We start from the raw sequence: 15,672 nt of genomic DNA, 5'->3' as shown, positions 1-15,672 counted from the left end.
AACTTACGTATATCTACCTAGGCGTATAATACTAGCTATCTTATTTAATATTACGTATTTAAAGTATATATACTTAGTGTAAACCTCTATATTTGTGTAGTTTACTTCTGTGTAGTACCTATAAGCCTCGCTATTGTTAAGAGCGTTTGTCGAAGAAGCGCCTGTCTTAGATATCGCTTTATTAACAGCGCTCTCTAGCTTCGCTAAGTCGAACCGCGCCTTTACTTTCCCACGGCGCCTACGATGCTAGCAAGACCTGTTCTCGAACACAGCCTTTGTTAGATTGCTGTACGATGCGATGCATTCGTCTACGTCTACATCTGGCCGGCCGAGCATGATGGCGATCAGCCTTGCACTCGTCCACTCACCCGCCTGTGCTCGTGTCGCGGAAAAGATCGAATACTTCGCGCGGCGTTGATTATTCAGTCAGGTCATCAGGCCTTTCAGGATGTAGCGCGTCGACAGGCCGCGCACGCCGCCGCCAATGACTAACAGCAGGCAAAGGCCGGTGGTGTCGCGCGGGCTGGACTCGCTGCCATGCTGGCTCGCGAGGCTCTGCGCGATGATGGTGTTTTGTAGTGGGGCGTGTAGTCGGGTTGCAGAATGTCCGGGGACTGGTCACCGTTGAAGTGGTGTACAGTCAGTGTCCATTGTGGGAGACGGTCGTATCTCTGGGCGGGCGGAAAGGCTGAAGGCTGAGCTTCGAGCGGAGAACTGAAGGACTGAAGAAGGTGCGTCGTTCAGGACGCTGCTGTACACGCGCGGCAGATCGTGCTCCGCCAGCGGCGTTGCGAAGCGCCGGCCGCCCCCCACATTGTACTCCAACTCCAGTCCGTCCGAACCATTGCGCACTCGGCCGCCTCCACCTGTCTCCGCAGCGAACGACGCGTTTCCACACACTATGTATACTAACCGTCCTCCTCGCGCTTCCTCGCGCTCAAAAATCGCTGTCCGCTTCCGCGCTACGTGCTCGTTCCTCCACGCATTCCGCCATCTTCACATCCCACACCACATCGCGCAGACTCGTGTAGGGCGGCTGGGGGACGATGTAGTCGCTGGAGATAGGTTGCGCTATCGCAGCGCTTCGATGATAAGATCGTGTCCCACCAGCCTTGACGCGATAGCCAGGGCGAGGGCATGAGCGAAGCTGCGTCCTGTGACCCTTCCCGGCTCACAATCGACAGTCAGGCCTCCTCCTCACCGCAGCGCATCCTGGCTATCATTTCAACAAATGTAATTCTGGCTCACGTCCAAACCGCATAGAGGATGTGCAGCGAAAGATAGCGTCGTATCTCAGCCAGAAGCGGACCGATTTCCGTTCACAACCCCGCATCGGCAGCAGAACCCCGTGTAACTGATAAGCGCGTATCAGTGCCACCGGTAGAGATGTTGATATAAGCTCAGTAAGGCGCTTGGCTCCATGAGCTTCCGCATCTTGTGCGTTCGCGTTGTCGTTTGAACGCGGTGCACACACCTCAACGCCAAACATGGCCACCGCGACGAAAAGCCTAGACGAACCGAGCGCGACCATGGCACCGAAGCTTTCGATTGCCGCAGAAGAAGTGCGCGAAGTCGTCGAACTCGAGCATGCGCTCACATTTCGGGAGGCCCTGTCACTCTATCCCAAGGCAATAGGATGGTCGTTCTACTTCAGCCTGGGTGTGATCATGCTATGTACGAGGAAGTCCACCAACGTCTGAATTGTGACTAACAAGCGTGCAGCATTCGATCCCCAGCTTCTCGGCAACTTGTACGCGGTACCTGCTTTTCAGAAAGATTTCGGCTATGCTTTCGGGGACGGGTACATCATCTCCGCTGCATGGCAGACGGGACTCGGGATGGGCAACCCGATCGGCCAAGTCGTCGGCGCGTTGGCCGCGGGTTATCCGTTGGAATGGTACGGGCGCAAGAGGACGTTCAATGCATGCGTCATCGCTGTCGCGGGCCTGGTGTTTATCCAGTTCTTCGCCCGCTCGCTTCAGGTCCTTCTTGCTGGAGAGCTTCTTGCTGGACTGGTACTGGGAACTTTTGTTGTCATCGCACCTGTCTACGCATCGGAAGTATCACCCTTAGCCATGCGCAGTGTCTCGACCTCTTACGTCAATCTTTGCTTCGTCACCGGCCAGTTGCTTGGAAACGGAGTTGCGGCTGCGACCCAGCATCTTCAGTCCCACTGGGCGTATTCGATTCCGTTCGCAACGCAATGGTTCTGGGTCTTGGTGATCCTCCCGGGAATGTTCTTTGCTCCGGAAAGTCCTTGGTGGCTGGTGCGTCAGAATCGGCTCGAAGACGCCGAGAAGTCTCTTCGCCGGCTCACGAGCGCCAAGGTCAACGTCAAGGCTGTGCTCGCGCAGATCATGGAAACGGATAGACTGGAGAATGATATGGAAGCGGGTAGTACCTATGCCGATGTCTTCAAGAAGGTCAATTGGCGCCGAACGGAGATCGCGATCGGGGTGTATTCTACCCAGGTTCTATGTGGTGTGTATCTCATCAACTACGGAACGTACTTCTTCACTCTCGCTGGTCTCGAGACCGCGCAAGCGTTCAACATGGGCATTGGGTTCATGGCTATTGGTTGGGTCAGTGTGCTGTTGTCATGGTACTTGATGCAGAAGTTCGGGAGAAGAACGCTGTTCGGTGTTGGCCTCACAATTCTGACGGTTCTTATGTTTCTTGTGGGTATACTTGACCTCGTACCTACGACAGGAGCGACGTGGGCGAAGTCTTCATTGTGAGTGTGCATTATTCCGACGTTGGATCTCGTGCTAACTTTGCAGGCTCTTGGTGTGGAATTCTGTGTACAATTGGAGCGTCGGGCCCGTGGCTTTTGCCATTTTCTGCGAAGTCAGCGCGACGAGGGTGCGCTCGAAGACTGTCGCCGTCGCAACCGCTGCTCAGGCTCTTGTCGGCATCATCATGACTGTCGCAATTCCGTACTTGATCAACCCAGACGCAGCCAATCTGGGTGGCAAGCTTGGGTTCTTCTTCGGTGGGCTCAGCATCCCGTGTCTGGCTTGGTGTTATTTCCGTGTTCCTGAAATGAAAGGCAGGACTTACGAAGAGTTGGATCTCATGTTTGAACGAAAGGTGCCCACGAAAGCATTCGGAAAGTATGTCATCGACTAGGATTCCCTTTGTCGCAATGGCTGCTTCCTCGGCCAAGAGTATGATCACGAATGAAGACGTGCATGAGGAAGAGAGTGTGGGAGCACAAAGATCTAGTTTACTATTGGACAAAGAAGAGAACGCTGCTTTGTATACGTCGATCACATCAACGGCCATGTTCATGCTCCACATTCAACCTTCTCAAGATATCGCCCCCAAATCTTCACCTCCGCATTCCCCGGCTATTCACCTCCTCCTCCCAAAGTACTGTCGCTTAGACACAGGTAAGATCGGCGGTAGCCTCGTCGAAAGTGCAGCGGTCGGTGTGCTCGAATGCAAGCTTTAGTTGTGTTGTTAGTCGAAGTTTCGATGAGCTTCCAAGAGTAGCTAGAACTTACGTTAATGAATCCACCGTCGCCCTCAGTGAAGAACTGGTTAGGAGCAGCAATGTACATGCACTCGTAGTCGGTGTTGAGAAGGCCAAGCTCAAACTTGACAGAGTTCTGACCGTCGATGTTGGCGGGGTCAGCGACCGAGAAGCCCTGGTTGTAGCAGGCGGCGGCTTGGAAGCGGGCAGGGTCGGGGTTGTTGGCCATCATCTCTTTGGTGGTTTGCTGGGTGAAGGCTTCGCGAGCTTCATCGAAGTTCTGGACGTCACCAATGAACTTGGCGGTGGCGTCGACGGCCTTGGTGACGACAGCGCTGACAGCTGCGGTACCAGCCGCGACGAGAATGGTTGCGAGAACTGGCTCGCGCTTGCTGAGGCTGTTCTCGCGAGCCTCAGGAGTAGGGACGGCGGCGCCGTTGACGATAGCAGAGCATCCGGCAAGAGCGGCGACGATGGTGGTGAAAGAAGGCATGTTAAGTGTTGGAAAGTCGCAGACTTGAGGTAAAAGAAGTGAAGTGGAGAGTGTTGAGAAGAAGAAGCGAAGGAGTGAAGGCGATGTGAGTTGAATGGATGATGGACATGTAAACGACTGGACCTCGCCTTTTGTACCTTTCCAATCCTTCACCCTGATCTAAGTGCTGTCACCGTTTCCTCGCACGATATCGCGAAGTCGAGCTCACAGTCGGACCGAGGACGAGGGAGTGACCCCTAGTGTACCCTGCACGTCACATTTCAAAACCTCTCCCCAGGTGCATTCTCTTGGCAGAATAGACATCTTGAGGTATTCGGGGTTATGCGAACTGAAGTGACGAGATGAAGGGATGAGTCGCGAAGAACGATCTCGTGACTTGTTAGTGCCCGTTTCATGGGTACTGCCGATGTCACTGTGGCTTTCAGCCTCAGTCTAAGCCTCAGAGGGTCACGACCATGCCCGTAACGAAGTGAAAGTGCCCGCGGCTGTGGTTCTACCCGTCGTGGCGTCCTGTCAAAGGTGCCAATCATGAATCGAAGCTGCAGTATGCGCCTATTTCTGGACTTCTTGGCATGGTCCATCTGTAGGGCCGACTCGATTTTGTAACACACGTAGGGCCGACTTCCCTGTTACAAATGGTTTCAGCCAGGCAGAAGTCAGGCGCAGCACAATATTTTAGCCAATGATAACTACGGACACTGATAGAACGTTGTAAGAAGAGTCACTGCGAGAGAGTCGCAGTCGTCTTGGCGAGCCTTCCAATACTTGCGACTCACGACAGAGCCAGGATTATCGGTAGGGGAACCCGAGAACACCTGATTATTCCACCTTTTAAGAACAAGCCGTTTCTCAAGTTCGGATGTCGGCAAGATGCCGAGCCTTTGTGCAATACACCGAGTTCTGCCAGCTGCGGACTTGGCTAATGCTATCCAGCTGCATTGAACACCGTCGGAACACTACCATCACGGCGCAGCCAGTGCAGCGCCGCCCCGGCGAAATGCACCTCTTGGAAGGATTTCGCTGCGTTCATGCAAGCGCTTTTTGACCATCTTCTTTGAATTCTGGGCAACTTGGTAGTCGCCCCAGGTTTGTCATAATGTCATGCTGTACAGTCGTTCGGTTTTGCACAGCGCTGGTCCCACTTACTTAGGCAGTAGCGATCCTGTGACGAGCGTGTCTTGGGCGTTTTGAGAAACACAGGCTGCACCTTACCTGGAAGTCAGCGACATACTCTCGTGTAAAGCTTCCACATGGCCCTCAAACTGTCCGATACAGCGCGAAGAAATTAAGCTAAGAAGGGTGACTGTCTTCGTTGTCTTAGTGATGTGGTCTGAGGACTGCGAGCGCGCGTGCGACTAGGGGAGTAGCGGCTGCGGTTGCTTGAGGCCTGAGTCTCGAATGGGGAGATGAAGTTGTTATGTCAGCAGCACCTGCGCTGGGCGAGGGATAGACGATATCTTGGGTGCGATCAGGACATTGGACTTGGCCTGGCGGGCTGTCGTCGAGCGTGCGCTCCAGCACCCAGGTCTTCAGCGAGTGTCGGGGGAATGTGCTTCTCGTTTAGGGCATCCAAACACCTCTTGATGTGTAGATGCGTCCGCCGTTGCGCAACTGGCGCGATGCGCGGAACGATGCCCGTCGCCCAGACAAAGACGTTAACAGATGCTGAAGCAAGGTCGTGTCTGGTAGGGAAGGCGGTAGCGAGGCCAGTCGCGACGACCTTGGGAGGCTCCGGTCCCGCAACTCAACGCGCGACCACGTGGACACGTGTGCTAGCAGCGAGATAACCAGCTGCAGCCGGATCGTGGCCTAAAACGATAGTCTTGCTGCTGCCGCATCCTCTGGTGTCTCTGCTTACCAAGTCGCACACACGCTGTGAAGCCATCCTCGCGTAAACAACCCCCCATCGCATTCTCACCACGTGCCTCACCCATCCATGGATATCTCGGCAATCCAAGGAAAGTCACGACGAACAATAATGTGCCTTCAGATAAGGGCCATGGAAAGCGCGACCGAAACGGGAAGGTCCCTCCAGACATGGTGAACGAAGGGGAAGGTGCCGTGGTGCGAAGTCGGTGTGTGGGACCCACTTTTCCGCGGGGATCTCCTGCGGAAAAGGCGTGGACGCGGAGTACATGTAGGGCGTGTGAGGGCGTAGGGCGCAAAAGCGCAGGTAGATAAGAAGCCCGTTGCCGTTGCACCCGGAGAAGGAGGATAAGTATCTGGCTTCAAGGCATTTATTAGAATCAGGTAGGTTGTTGTGCTGTCGCCATGTGGTTTGCGCACACCGCGATCTAGTCTTCTATGTAATTGCGCACGTTATCAAGCTCCGCGTCCCGAGGTCTCTCCTTCCACCTTCTCCATACATTGTTTCGCTCTCAGTCTCAAGCTTTACATCTACCTTCCTACATCCAGTCTGCTGAAGCCAGTCGTCAACTCTGCGCCCCGTTCCTTTCTACGATCGACCCCGTTACCAAGGACAACATCAACAACTTTTTTTTCGACGCCCAAGACACTGCAACCGCATCGACGGGAATGCCGCCCACGCCCCGAGACTAGAGTCCACGCACATGAGAATTCCCCAGGTGGCGATGTACTGTCAATCGAACGTTGCTTGGGCGACTACCGCGGCGCATGATGGCGGTGTCCCCCAGAAGCAGTCGCCGGTTTCGACTTTTACCTTTCGTTTGAAAGAGAAGGTATTAACAAACGACTCAAGGCAACAGTTTTGCAAAGTCAATGAACTCAAATCTTCAGATACGGCCTATATTGAGCCAGGGTATGATATATACATTCGAATCGTGCATATGCAACGCTAAAGAACAAGACTGGAGCGACCATGCAATCATGACGCTCCTTCCAACAAACAGCCACGCTTAGTGACCACCGCTGGAGTTGGAGTTATCCGCGCAAGTCCAAGCCTTGGTTCCGCCATCCTTGTTGTATGAGTCGATAATGCCGGCAATGGAACCATAAGTACCGCCAATGAGGAGGAAGGTGCCAGACACAATGACGAAGACGGACCATGCGACCATACCCTTCCACCTCCAGTCGCGGTTGGACCGGTGCCAGTTGTCGTAGAGCCACATGCAGCCCATGGGCTGGAAGCTCATCAGCGTGCCGAAGAGTGCGCCGACAAGCGAGACGAGACCGCCGAAGACGGGGATTGCGGATGCGATGACGTAGGCGGTTAGGGAGACGGCGGCGGTGAAACCGAACCAGGTGATCCAGTGCTTGGTGGTGGGGTGGCTGAGATGCTTGGTTCCGCGAAGGGTGCGGATGAAGAAGTACTTGGCGACGAGCTGTTTGAGGTCAGCATACTGTCTGCAAGGAGTAAACGGAAGAGGAATGAGGAACTTACATGAGTGACCAGGACGACGGAGGCAAGCAGACCCGGAAGCGCAAGACCGTAGCACACCTTCTTCATCAACACACCGGCGGATCCCAGCGCAGGCGAAGCGACGTACGATCCGCAGTAGTAGTAGACGACGATGCCGATGGCGACGTAAATCGAGGTCATGACGAACTGGCACAGCGACAGAGCCTTGAAGTAGTCCTTCTGGTCCTTCATCTCGGACACGACGTTGAAGTACGCAGGGATGCCGCAGAACGCAAAGACGATACTGGAAAGAGCAGCCGCTGCCTCAGCGAAGGTGGGCGATTTGAAAAGCTCAAAGTCAGACTCCCAGGGGCCGAATTGAGGCGCCGCAGAGGGGCGGTCCTGGAGACTGACTGCGACGGTGAGGGTGATGATGGCTGACATGATGCCAACAAGACCAACCCACGCAATCCAAGAAAGCTTGCCCAAGGTCTTGATCGAAGCAATTGCGAAGCCCACGAATGCGGCTACAGCCACGAAGACAGCAGTACACGTGCCATGCTCAGACAACGAGTTCAAGCCGATGGAGATACCCAGCATACCGGAGCCAGCAACGCACGTCCATAATAGAGCGAACGCAAGACCGAGCACCTCGCGGCCAGTGCGCCCAAAGAGCTTCTGTCCCACGTCCTCGATACCGTACACCTCGGGGTGACGCATCTTGAATGTGCCGACCATGTATCCAGACCAGAGCGTGATCAATCCGATGGCAAGCAGCGAGATGATGCCAGGAATGAGGCCCAGAGCATCGAATGCAGCGGGGATGGATAGGACACCGAGACCGATCTGTGTCTTCATCATGATGACGGAAGATCCCCACCAGCTGACCTGCAAGATGTCAATATGCGTTGGGTAGGAATGATGGTATGGAAACATACGCTGCGGTAGTTGGGTCCTCCCTCGACGATTTCACCAAAGACGGCATCGGTCTGACCCGTTGGGTTGGTGTCCTCAGGCTTGAGCTGGGCGCCGTATTCGAGGTCGTTGCCCATCTTGTCGTCGCTGATCTTGTCGTTGGAGAAGCCCATGTCGCCCTGATGAGTGTTCCTGGGTATCAAGAGGAGATGGCGCACGAGAATGAGACGTGCCTCCAAGGGCGACCGTCTGCCATTTACATATGCAAGAATCGTCGGCCCGACCGACATCGGCTGGCACAGACCCAGGAACGATGTGGAGGTCGCCGCGCGCGCATTGTTTCCCCAGGTACGTGGGTCGTTTCGCGGTAGTGGACACTGGTGGTTGATGCTTCACGTTGGCGTGAGAGGCGTGGAGCCGCGAAAGACCGAGGCAACCTGGCCTGGAGCCGCACTAAGCCGCGAAAAAATGTGTGCAGGTACAGCGAGGTTTTGCCGACCTAGGCCCAACCCGGTAAAATGACTCCATTTTTTGCATCGTCGAATGTCACCAGCGTCAAGCGCCCGCGCTGTGCATGTTGGGCGCGTTCGAGAGCACTCTGGGGGAGCGCAATCGGTCGTGGTATCCCAGGTGGCGTGGGCAAGCTTCGCGACAAGGCCGCCCACCACTGCTGCGCGCGACGACAAGCACGCGCGCCAGGACCGGAACAGGGCCGAAGCACTTCGGACCAAGTGAAATAGACGCTTATCTTTTGTGGATTTCTGGGCCTGCGTTGTGGAACGAGGGTCCGCTCAGATCTGTTCAACAATGCTTTCCGAGATAGCGAAATAACGAGAATGCGTCATTCTTGTCGCGTTTTCGAATGAATTGTGTCAATATCGATGATATGCGTGGGTGCGCGAAGAGATTGCAGAGATAGCATGCGCATATACAGGTGGTCGGAGTCGCGTGGAAATGGCGCATTAGTGAACAAGTAGCAATGGTACACAGGCACGCTACAGGTGTAGTTTGAGCATCCAGATCCTCAGGGCTGTCATGCGACCCTGTATCGCTACACCATGAACCAAACCGCAACAGTCCCGAGATGGTCGTGTGCTGGTATAGTACCTGAAATGCTATATCGCAATGCCGCAAGCTGATACATGGTCGTATCAAACTCCAGGAATCTATTGCGATGGGCGTCCAAGACGCGGAGAGACTTGCGCAACTTGGAGATATATTTCCGAGTATTGGCGCTGGATATGAGGGTATCGGAGGAATACTCGGGAAGGAAGCACGTGGAGAACGGGCCTCCTCCGCACTCGACTACCTTCCCGAGCCAAAGGACAAGCAGCTACGCAACCACTCCGGTGAGCACGGCTTCTGGAAGCCAGTTGCAGCACTCTGGAAGCAAGCTGACACCAGGGCTGACCCAGTGCTGCGGACGCGATCTGGGGCAGATTTGCTGTTATGTAAAGAATTCGGAGGATGCGGAGCGGCAGTCTGGGGAAAGGCATTGTCGTTAGGTAACAGTTGCAAGGTACGGATGGTAGCGCAGAGCCTCAATCTGGGGCAGCTGTTGTCGTTAGGTAAGACGTGTGGTAGCGTGCTCGGCAGCGTGCGAAGCCCCAGTGGGCCTGACATGACATGCGTCCCTCAGGCGCCATCACTAATCCGCTCGACGTCATACCTGCTCGCAGTGCGATTGCGCATCGTGTCCCTCCGCTGCTCCGCCGTGCGCTCTTCTCAACGGCCTTGGTTCCGCTGATCACAATGTATCGCACCTCGTAGCCCTTCAATGTCAGAATTGCACGACCCTTACGCCAAGACTGACGCCGGCTTGTACCAGATCGCGCGAAGGAGGCTGAGGAGCGGAGACTAGGCCGTTGTCCACGCTTGCGATGCCCGCTGCTGGGACATCGGACAGAGTCTGTGGGGTCGAACAGGATGCGGGGAGAGGATGCGCGTTGGTATGCCTTCAGGGTGGAGGGGACTAAAGCTTTGCGTGCGTTGAGCCAGTCGTCGTCGCAGAGGATGACGTGATACCGCCGGCAGTGGTCGATGTAGCGCGTTTCGACGCCCGGGTGAGTTGCGGAGAAGGAAACTTCCGGAGCGATACAAGCCGTTCGTGAGTCGCTTGAGCGCGGTGTTGCGGCGCCGTGGGTATGGCTTCGGGCCGTGGCGTAATATTCCAGAAAAAGTCGCGCATGGCGTTACCGCGCTGAAAATAGTCTATCTGCACGGCCGGCGAGCAAGAGCCCGCATCCACACGCCTATGATATCGCTACCTGAAGGAGGGATACAGTGTACATCATCGGAGCCGCTGTTCTTGAAAGTGACCACGCGACAGGACTTTGCAAACTATCGTGCATGTTCAAGGCTGACCAAAGTAGAAAGAGTGAAGTGAAGACATTCTCGAAACGTATCAATTCAGTTTGAACCCACGTCGCAAAGCTACTACACAGCGTACCTCACCTTAAAACTGACCGACTCAAAAACATCCCAATCCTCCTCACTTTCCTCATTACCAAAGATACGCAGCGCACTAACCTTCATCTTATACACCCCCTCATCAAGCACCGTCCCATCCGCCATCAACCCATTAAAGTACGCGCGCACCTCACCTCTCGCAACGTACGTCTGCGGGAACCCCGCCAACGCACCCAGCACCCTGTCTCCCTGCACCACCTCGACGCGCACCAACGACGATCCCACTATAGTGCCAACGTATACATTCGGTGTGTTTTGCATGTCACCACGGTCGGTCAAGGGCGGGTTCTCGGGGTCTGGTCTAGGGATGGTGTAGGATACGTTCGCAGGCGCGGGCGAGTATCCTTGCGCGAGGTAGACCTTGTCGGCCGTTGCGATGGGCACGTCGCGCATGTTTCCGACGACGCCTAGATAGGGTAGGTGGAGCTTGTCGCCGATGCTGAGGAAGCCGCTGTAGACGGGAAGCAAGGTTGCGTTTACACCTGCGGGTGGTGTGATGTCGACGGTTACCTTGGCGGATTGGCCAGCGGGGACGTTGATGCGGGAGGAGGAGAAGGAGACAGTGGCCCATGAGTCAACGGCGGGGTTGGGGAACACGCCTGTACGTAGGTCGGGTACGTTGGGTTGGAAAGTGTACACTGTGACGGCTTTGCGGTGGCCCAAGTCGAGGACCTCGTCGGTGGAGCCAGTGTTCTTTATGCTGAAGGTTCGGGTGCTGACGAAGTGTTCCGTGTCGTTCAGCATGAGACTGTCGACATCGAGCTCAAGAGTGGTGTGGGCAGCGTTCCACGACTGAATCAGCCCGGCGCCTTGCTGGGCGACTGGAGCGAGGATGTCGGGGTATGCCTTCGTACCGTCGTGCCATGCAAGTGGTTTGGACGTGTGCGTGAGGATCCTGCGAAGTCGCTCTGGTTCCAACTTGCCGTATACTTCACCAAGCATTGCGTAGACACCTGCGACCAGCGGCGTTGCCATGCTGGTACCAGTCATGACGCGGTAGCTACCCAAAGCCGTCGGGTACGTGCTCAGGATGTTCTCTCCGGGTGATACAATCTGTGGCGTCATGCTCAGCTCCCAACTTGGGCCCCAGCTACTCAGCTCGCCCGCGACATATCCGCCGGTCTCGTTGTTCTCAAGCTCCTCGAGGTGCGTTTGGGTTCCATTCGCGGGTATTGTCACGGAGACGGTGCTGCCCTGCGAAAGGAGGGAAAGCCAACGCTCAGCAACGTATGGGACAGCCTTGACTACTCCTTCGATTCCGTCGGCGTAGACGTATGGCTCGTCCCGCATCGTAAGGTTGCTGCGCTCATAGTAGATCATAAATCGTGCACCCTTCGCGGCGAGATTCGCGCCCTGATCTTGCGGATAGCACTGGGTTGCTCTTGCATCCTTGAACTCCAGAAGCACGATGCGCTGGCTCAGATCCGGCGTATCATCGGGCAAGGGCTTGCAAGCGTCATCTACATCGGCAGCAGACCACAGCTGGAGTGTCGTGTCGGCAGCAAATTCAGGTACACCCATCAAGAAGCCGAAGTCGATCGTACCGTTGCTGGTAGCATTAGCACCAGTCGTGTAGGAGCCTCGCTCGAGGAACGTGGGAAATTTCGTATTGGACACCGCTCCCGTACCCATGACGCTGTATCCCGTTGCCGGTGTAGAAGCATAGAACATACCCTGGCCTCCGCCGTTGCCTTCGGATATTACGACAGGAACACCAGAGTCAACAATGCGGGAGATGATGACAGCGCGTACATCCTGCGCCCAGCCCGACTCATCGCCGTTGGAGTAAGAGATGATGTCTGCGCCGTCCTCGACAGCCCGAGCAAATGCCATCAGCTCGATCTCGTTCGTAGAAGTCGATGTGCAGCCCCACATCCTGTATGCGCCTAGCTTTGCTCCGGGAGCAGAGCCTGTGAAGCCATACTTGTTGCCTTGGAGCTGAGCGGCAATGGTGCCTGCAACGTGGGTACCATGTCCACCGCAATTGTCCATGGGGTCGTCATCGGGCTCAGGATCTGTCTTGCCTGGTATGTAGTTGTCGCCGATGAAATCGTACCCCGCTTCTACCAGACAGCCCGGACCAAAGCATCCGCCGAGTGCTGGATGGGTGTAGTCGAGGCCGCTGTCGACAATGGCAACCCGGAAGCCTTTGCCGGTGACGCCCTCTGCGTGCAGCTTGTCGACTTGGGTCATGACATGAGGAGAGAAGGTACGCTCGGATGTGGTTTGCCGCTTGGTGTGCTTCTGCTGGAAGGGTGCTGCAACACTTTCCTCACCCGAACGTGTGGTGATGCGCGTCGGCCATATGTTCTCGACCTGGGGTTGTGCCTTCATCTGACGCAAGAAGTCCCCACCAGTCGAGTTCGAGCTCGACCTCTTGACTTGGAACGAGACACCTTTGAAGAAACGGAAGCTCAGGTCCATGCGAGGTTCAACCTGTACGCCGCTGGCTGCAAGAGACGCGTAGAATGACTCCGGTGTCTCATTGTCATTCGCGAACTCGACAATGTAGGCACCGGGCATGATGCCGCCTGCCACCGGCGTGTCATTTGCAGCTCGATGTACAATCGCATTCGGTTGAAGTCGAGCATGAATGGGCGTTGAGACGGCAACTTGCGCGCCCAGAACAAGGGCCGCGATGGCGCAAGCGATCTTTCCCATTGTCAAAAGCGAGCGTGAGGGGGATACGTGTGTGGCATCGCAGCCATGATGACCATTATATCTGTACGAAGACCAAGCCCGTAGCGTTATCTGGAAGCTTTCGGGACATGTCGATGTTCATGCGCACTTCGTATAGCACGGTCAGGTTGCCCAATGTGCCCTGTGTGTGGACAGGAAATAGAAACACCAGCATGGAGATCGTGGATAGTGTCCACTTTTCAATATTAGCTATCGGCCCCTTTCCCCATTACGGATTACCACCGGAGAATTCAGGCTTCTTGCGGACCGAGCCTTGGCCGTTATGGCGGTGACTGCTTTAACTCTCTCACAAAATCCGATCTGCATCGTAAGATAGCCATGTTGCTGTCCGAATACGATGCGATAACGCGTGATGCGATTTCTTGGGGGAGAAGGACCGAGCTGTGAGCGGGGTCAAGAAAGCGCTTTGGCTTCGTTCAGCGCGCTGTGAGCGTGCCGCCTCGTATTGGAGGGGCCTCACAAAATCCACGGGACAGTTACGAAGGCACATGGCATTTGACGACAGGCGAAGGATAACGCAGTGTTTGTTCGAGATTGAAGATGTGACCTCAGCTCATGTCACGCGGAAGTGGCGCCTTCACGCGGTGGGGCTTGAACGCCTAGCGCGCCCAGGCCACTCTCCACATCCACCACCCAACTTACGACATCGTCGCATTCGCAGCCTTCTTGAACAGAAAACTGATCATCGCTCTACCAGGCACACTTGCACTCGCAGTCCCGTCACTTCCCACGGTTACAGTCGCAACACTCATATCGTGAGTATTATCGGTGTACCACGCCCTCACATCCGGATACCCAGCCAACGCAACACCCACACTCTGCGCACCCGCCGCAGAATTAATAACCACAACCGCAACACTCCCATCCCCATTAACAAAAGCACCAGCCTTGACATTCGCCCCACCACTCGCCCCCACCCTCACAGCACCCGGCCTAACGACGCGAAACTGCGCGAAAGCCCAAAGCCGCTTGCTAACCTGGTAGTTCTGGCCATCAACCAAGATAAGCTTCTCGTTGTTATTATTATTCGTAGCGCGGTCCTGGACACCCTCCCAGAAGATGTACGCGGACAGATTGGAGTTTACGACACCGTTGAAGACGGTGTTCGCCCAGGTGAAGCCGTCGCCGGCGCCGCCGTTGGAATACCAGGCTGTGCTCCAACCGCCGCTCAGGTCTGAGTACTCGGTTTGCCAGACGCGAGCGGCAGTGCGCATGGTGCCGCTGATGCGCGAAGTGTACTCGTGAGATGTGATGGCGTAGACGAGGCTTTCGGCGCCGGCAGAGGCGATTTGCTGTGCGTGTTGGGTTGCGACGTTCCAGCCTGTGGCTTCGCAGCAGTTTATGCCCACGGAAGTCAGGTTCGCACGGTCGAGTGTGGGGCGAAGGACTTTGATGAACTCGGCGGCTTGGGTACCAGATGATTGCATTGAGGCGTATGAGGTGGATAAGTCGGGCTCGTTGAGGAAGCCGAGGTGTGTTACTTTGACGCCGGCTGATGCGTAGAAGTTGATGTATGCGACGAGGTAGTTCGCGTAGGCTTGTTTCCAGTCTCCAGAGCGACAATTGGTATTAGAGACCTGGGGCAGGTTAGCGGATGCGATGAGAGAACCTCGGGGATGCACGTACACCACAGAGCTGGCCGCCGTTGGTGTCTTGGTTGTTTGTCTTCATGCATCCAGGCGCGCTCCATGCATTCGCGTAGAAGGTATTTACACCATACTCTTGTGCTCTCTGGCTGAGAAACAACTGTCCGCTATCCTTAGCATCCCAGACGTACCCGCTATAGTTCGTAGTAACTTCCGCTGGTGTGCTTGGGCATCTGGGAAGGATCGTGTTCATGAAATCGCTGTTGCTATTGGGTGTCGAGCCAATACCATTGCGCACGATTGAGAAGCCAGCGCCGGTGGTCGTGTTGAAGAGTAGATCGAGAACCTCGCGCTGTTTGGGCTGCTGCAGATTGACGATGAGGTTGGCGCGCTGGAATGCGCCTGAGAAACCGAAGCCGTCGATCGTCTGGTATCTCTTCGTCAGGTCGATGGTGACTTTCTGCTGCGCTTGGCGACTTTCCAGAGAGACTGCCAGAGTGACATGCGATAGGGCCCCAAGGGCCACAAGATGCAACAACGCAAAATACATGATGCGTTCGATGATTATGGTATCAAGACGACAGCGGAGAGCATCTTGCTGAAGTATGCATTGCGGTTGAGATGTGGGGCTCAAACAGGCTGTTCATCGTATCGTTCAATCTGCAATCGGCGCAAATCTCATCAGTATCGTGTGGTGATTTGCGCGTTCTATATT

General features: G+C 55.4%; 5 protein-coding genes across 5 annotated transcripts; 1 reads left to right on the top strand and 4 right to left on the bottom strand.

Moving 5' to 3' along the window:
* Positions 1 to 1,487: 1,487 nt before the first annotated feature.
* Positions 1,488 to 3,129, top strand: J4E92_009980 (uncharacterized protein; the record flags this gene model as incomplete). The annotated part of the gene is made up of 3 exons (XM_051501322.1): positions 1,488 to 1,674; positions 1,723 to 2,734; positions 2,781 to 3,129. 3 exons carry the CDS (start codon positions 1,488 to 1,490, stop codon positions 3,127 to 3,129), a joined length of 1,548 nt encoding a protein of 515 aa, XP_051348540.1.
* A 253-nt stretch (positions 3,130 to 3,382) lies between these two features.
* J4E92_009979 (uncharacterized protein) lies at positions 3,383 to 3,968 on the bottom strand (the record flags this gene model as incomplete). The annotated part of the gene is made up of 2 exons (XM_051501321.1): positions 3,383 to 3,448; positions 3,507 to 3,968. 2 exons carry the CDS (start codon positions 3,966 to 3,968, stop codon positions 3,383 to 3,385), a joined length of 528 nt encoding a protein of 175 aa, XP_051348539.1.
* A 2,876-nt stretch (positions 3,969 to 6,844) lies between these two features.
* J4E92_009978 (uncharacterized protein) lies at positions 6,845 to 8,375 on the bottom strand (the record flags this gene model as incomplete). Its single annotated transcript, XM_051501320.1, has 3 exons — positions 6,845 to 7,270; positions 7,330 to 8,175; positions 8,226 to 8,375. 3 exons carry the CDS (start codon positions 8,373 to 8,375, stop codon positions 6,845 to 6,847), a joined length of 1,422 nt encoding a protein of 473 aa, XP_051348538.1.
* A 2,263-nt stretch (positions 8,376 to 10,638) lies between these two features.
* J4E92_009977 (uncharacterized protein) lies at positions 10,639 to 13,194 on the bottom strand (the record flags this gene model as incomplete). Its single annotated transcript, XM_051501319.1, has 1 exon — positions 10,639 to 13,194. One exon carries the CDS (start codon positions 13,192 to 13,194, stop codon positions 10,639 to 10,641), a length of 2,556 nt encoding a protein of 851 aa, XP_051348537.1.
* Positions 13,195 to 14,009: 815 nt separating this feature from the next.
* J4E92_009976 (uncharacterized protein) lies at positions 14,010 to 15,507 on the bottom strand (the record flags this gene model as incomplete). Its single annotated transcript, XM_051501318.1, has 3 exons — positions 14,010 to 14,948; positions 14,998 to 15,106; positions 15,149 to 15,507. The coding sequence occupies 3 exons, from the start codon at positions 15,505 to 15,507 to the stop codon at positions 14,010 to 14,012; spliced, it is 1,407 nt and encodes a 468-aa protein (XP_051348536.1).
* Positions 15,508 to 15,672: the final 165 nt, after the last annotated feature.

The sequence above is a fragment of the Alternaria infectoria genome (assembly GCF_024043175.1).
Source record: "Alternaria infectoria strain BMP 0036 chromosome Unknown scaffold_29, whole genome shotgun sequence".
Lineage (NCBI taxonomy): Eukaryota > Fungi > Ascomycota > Dothideomycetes > Pleosporales > Pleosporaceae > Alternaria > Alternaria infectoria.
The sequence above is the reverse complement of the archived record's forward strand: the minus strand, read 5'-3'. Positions and strand labels throughout refer to the sequence as shown.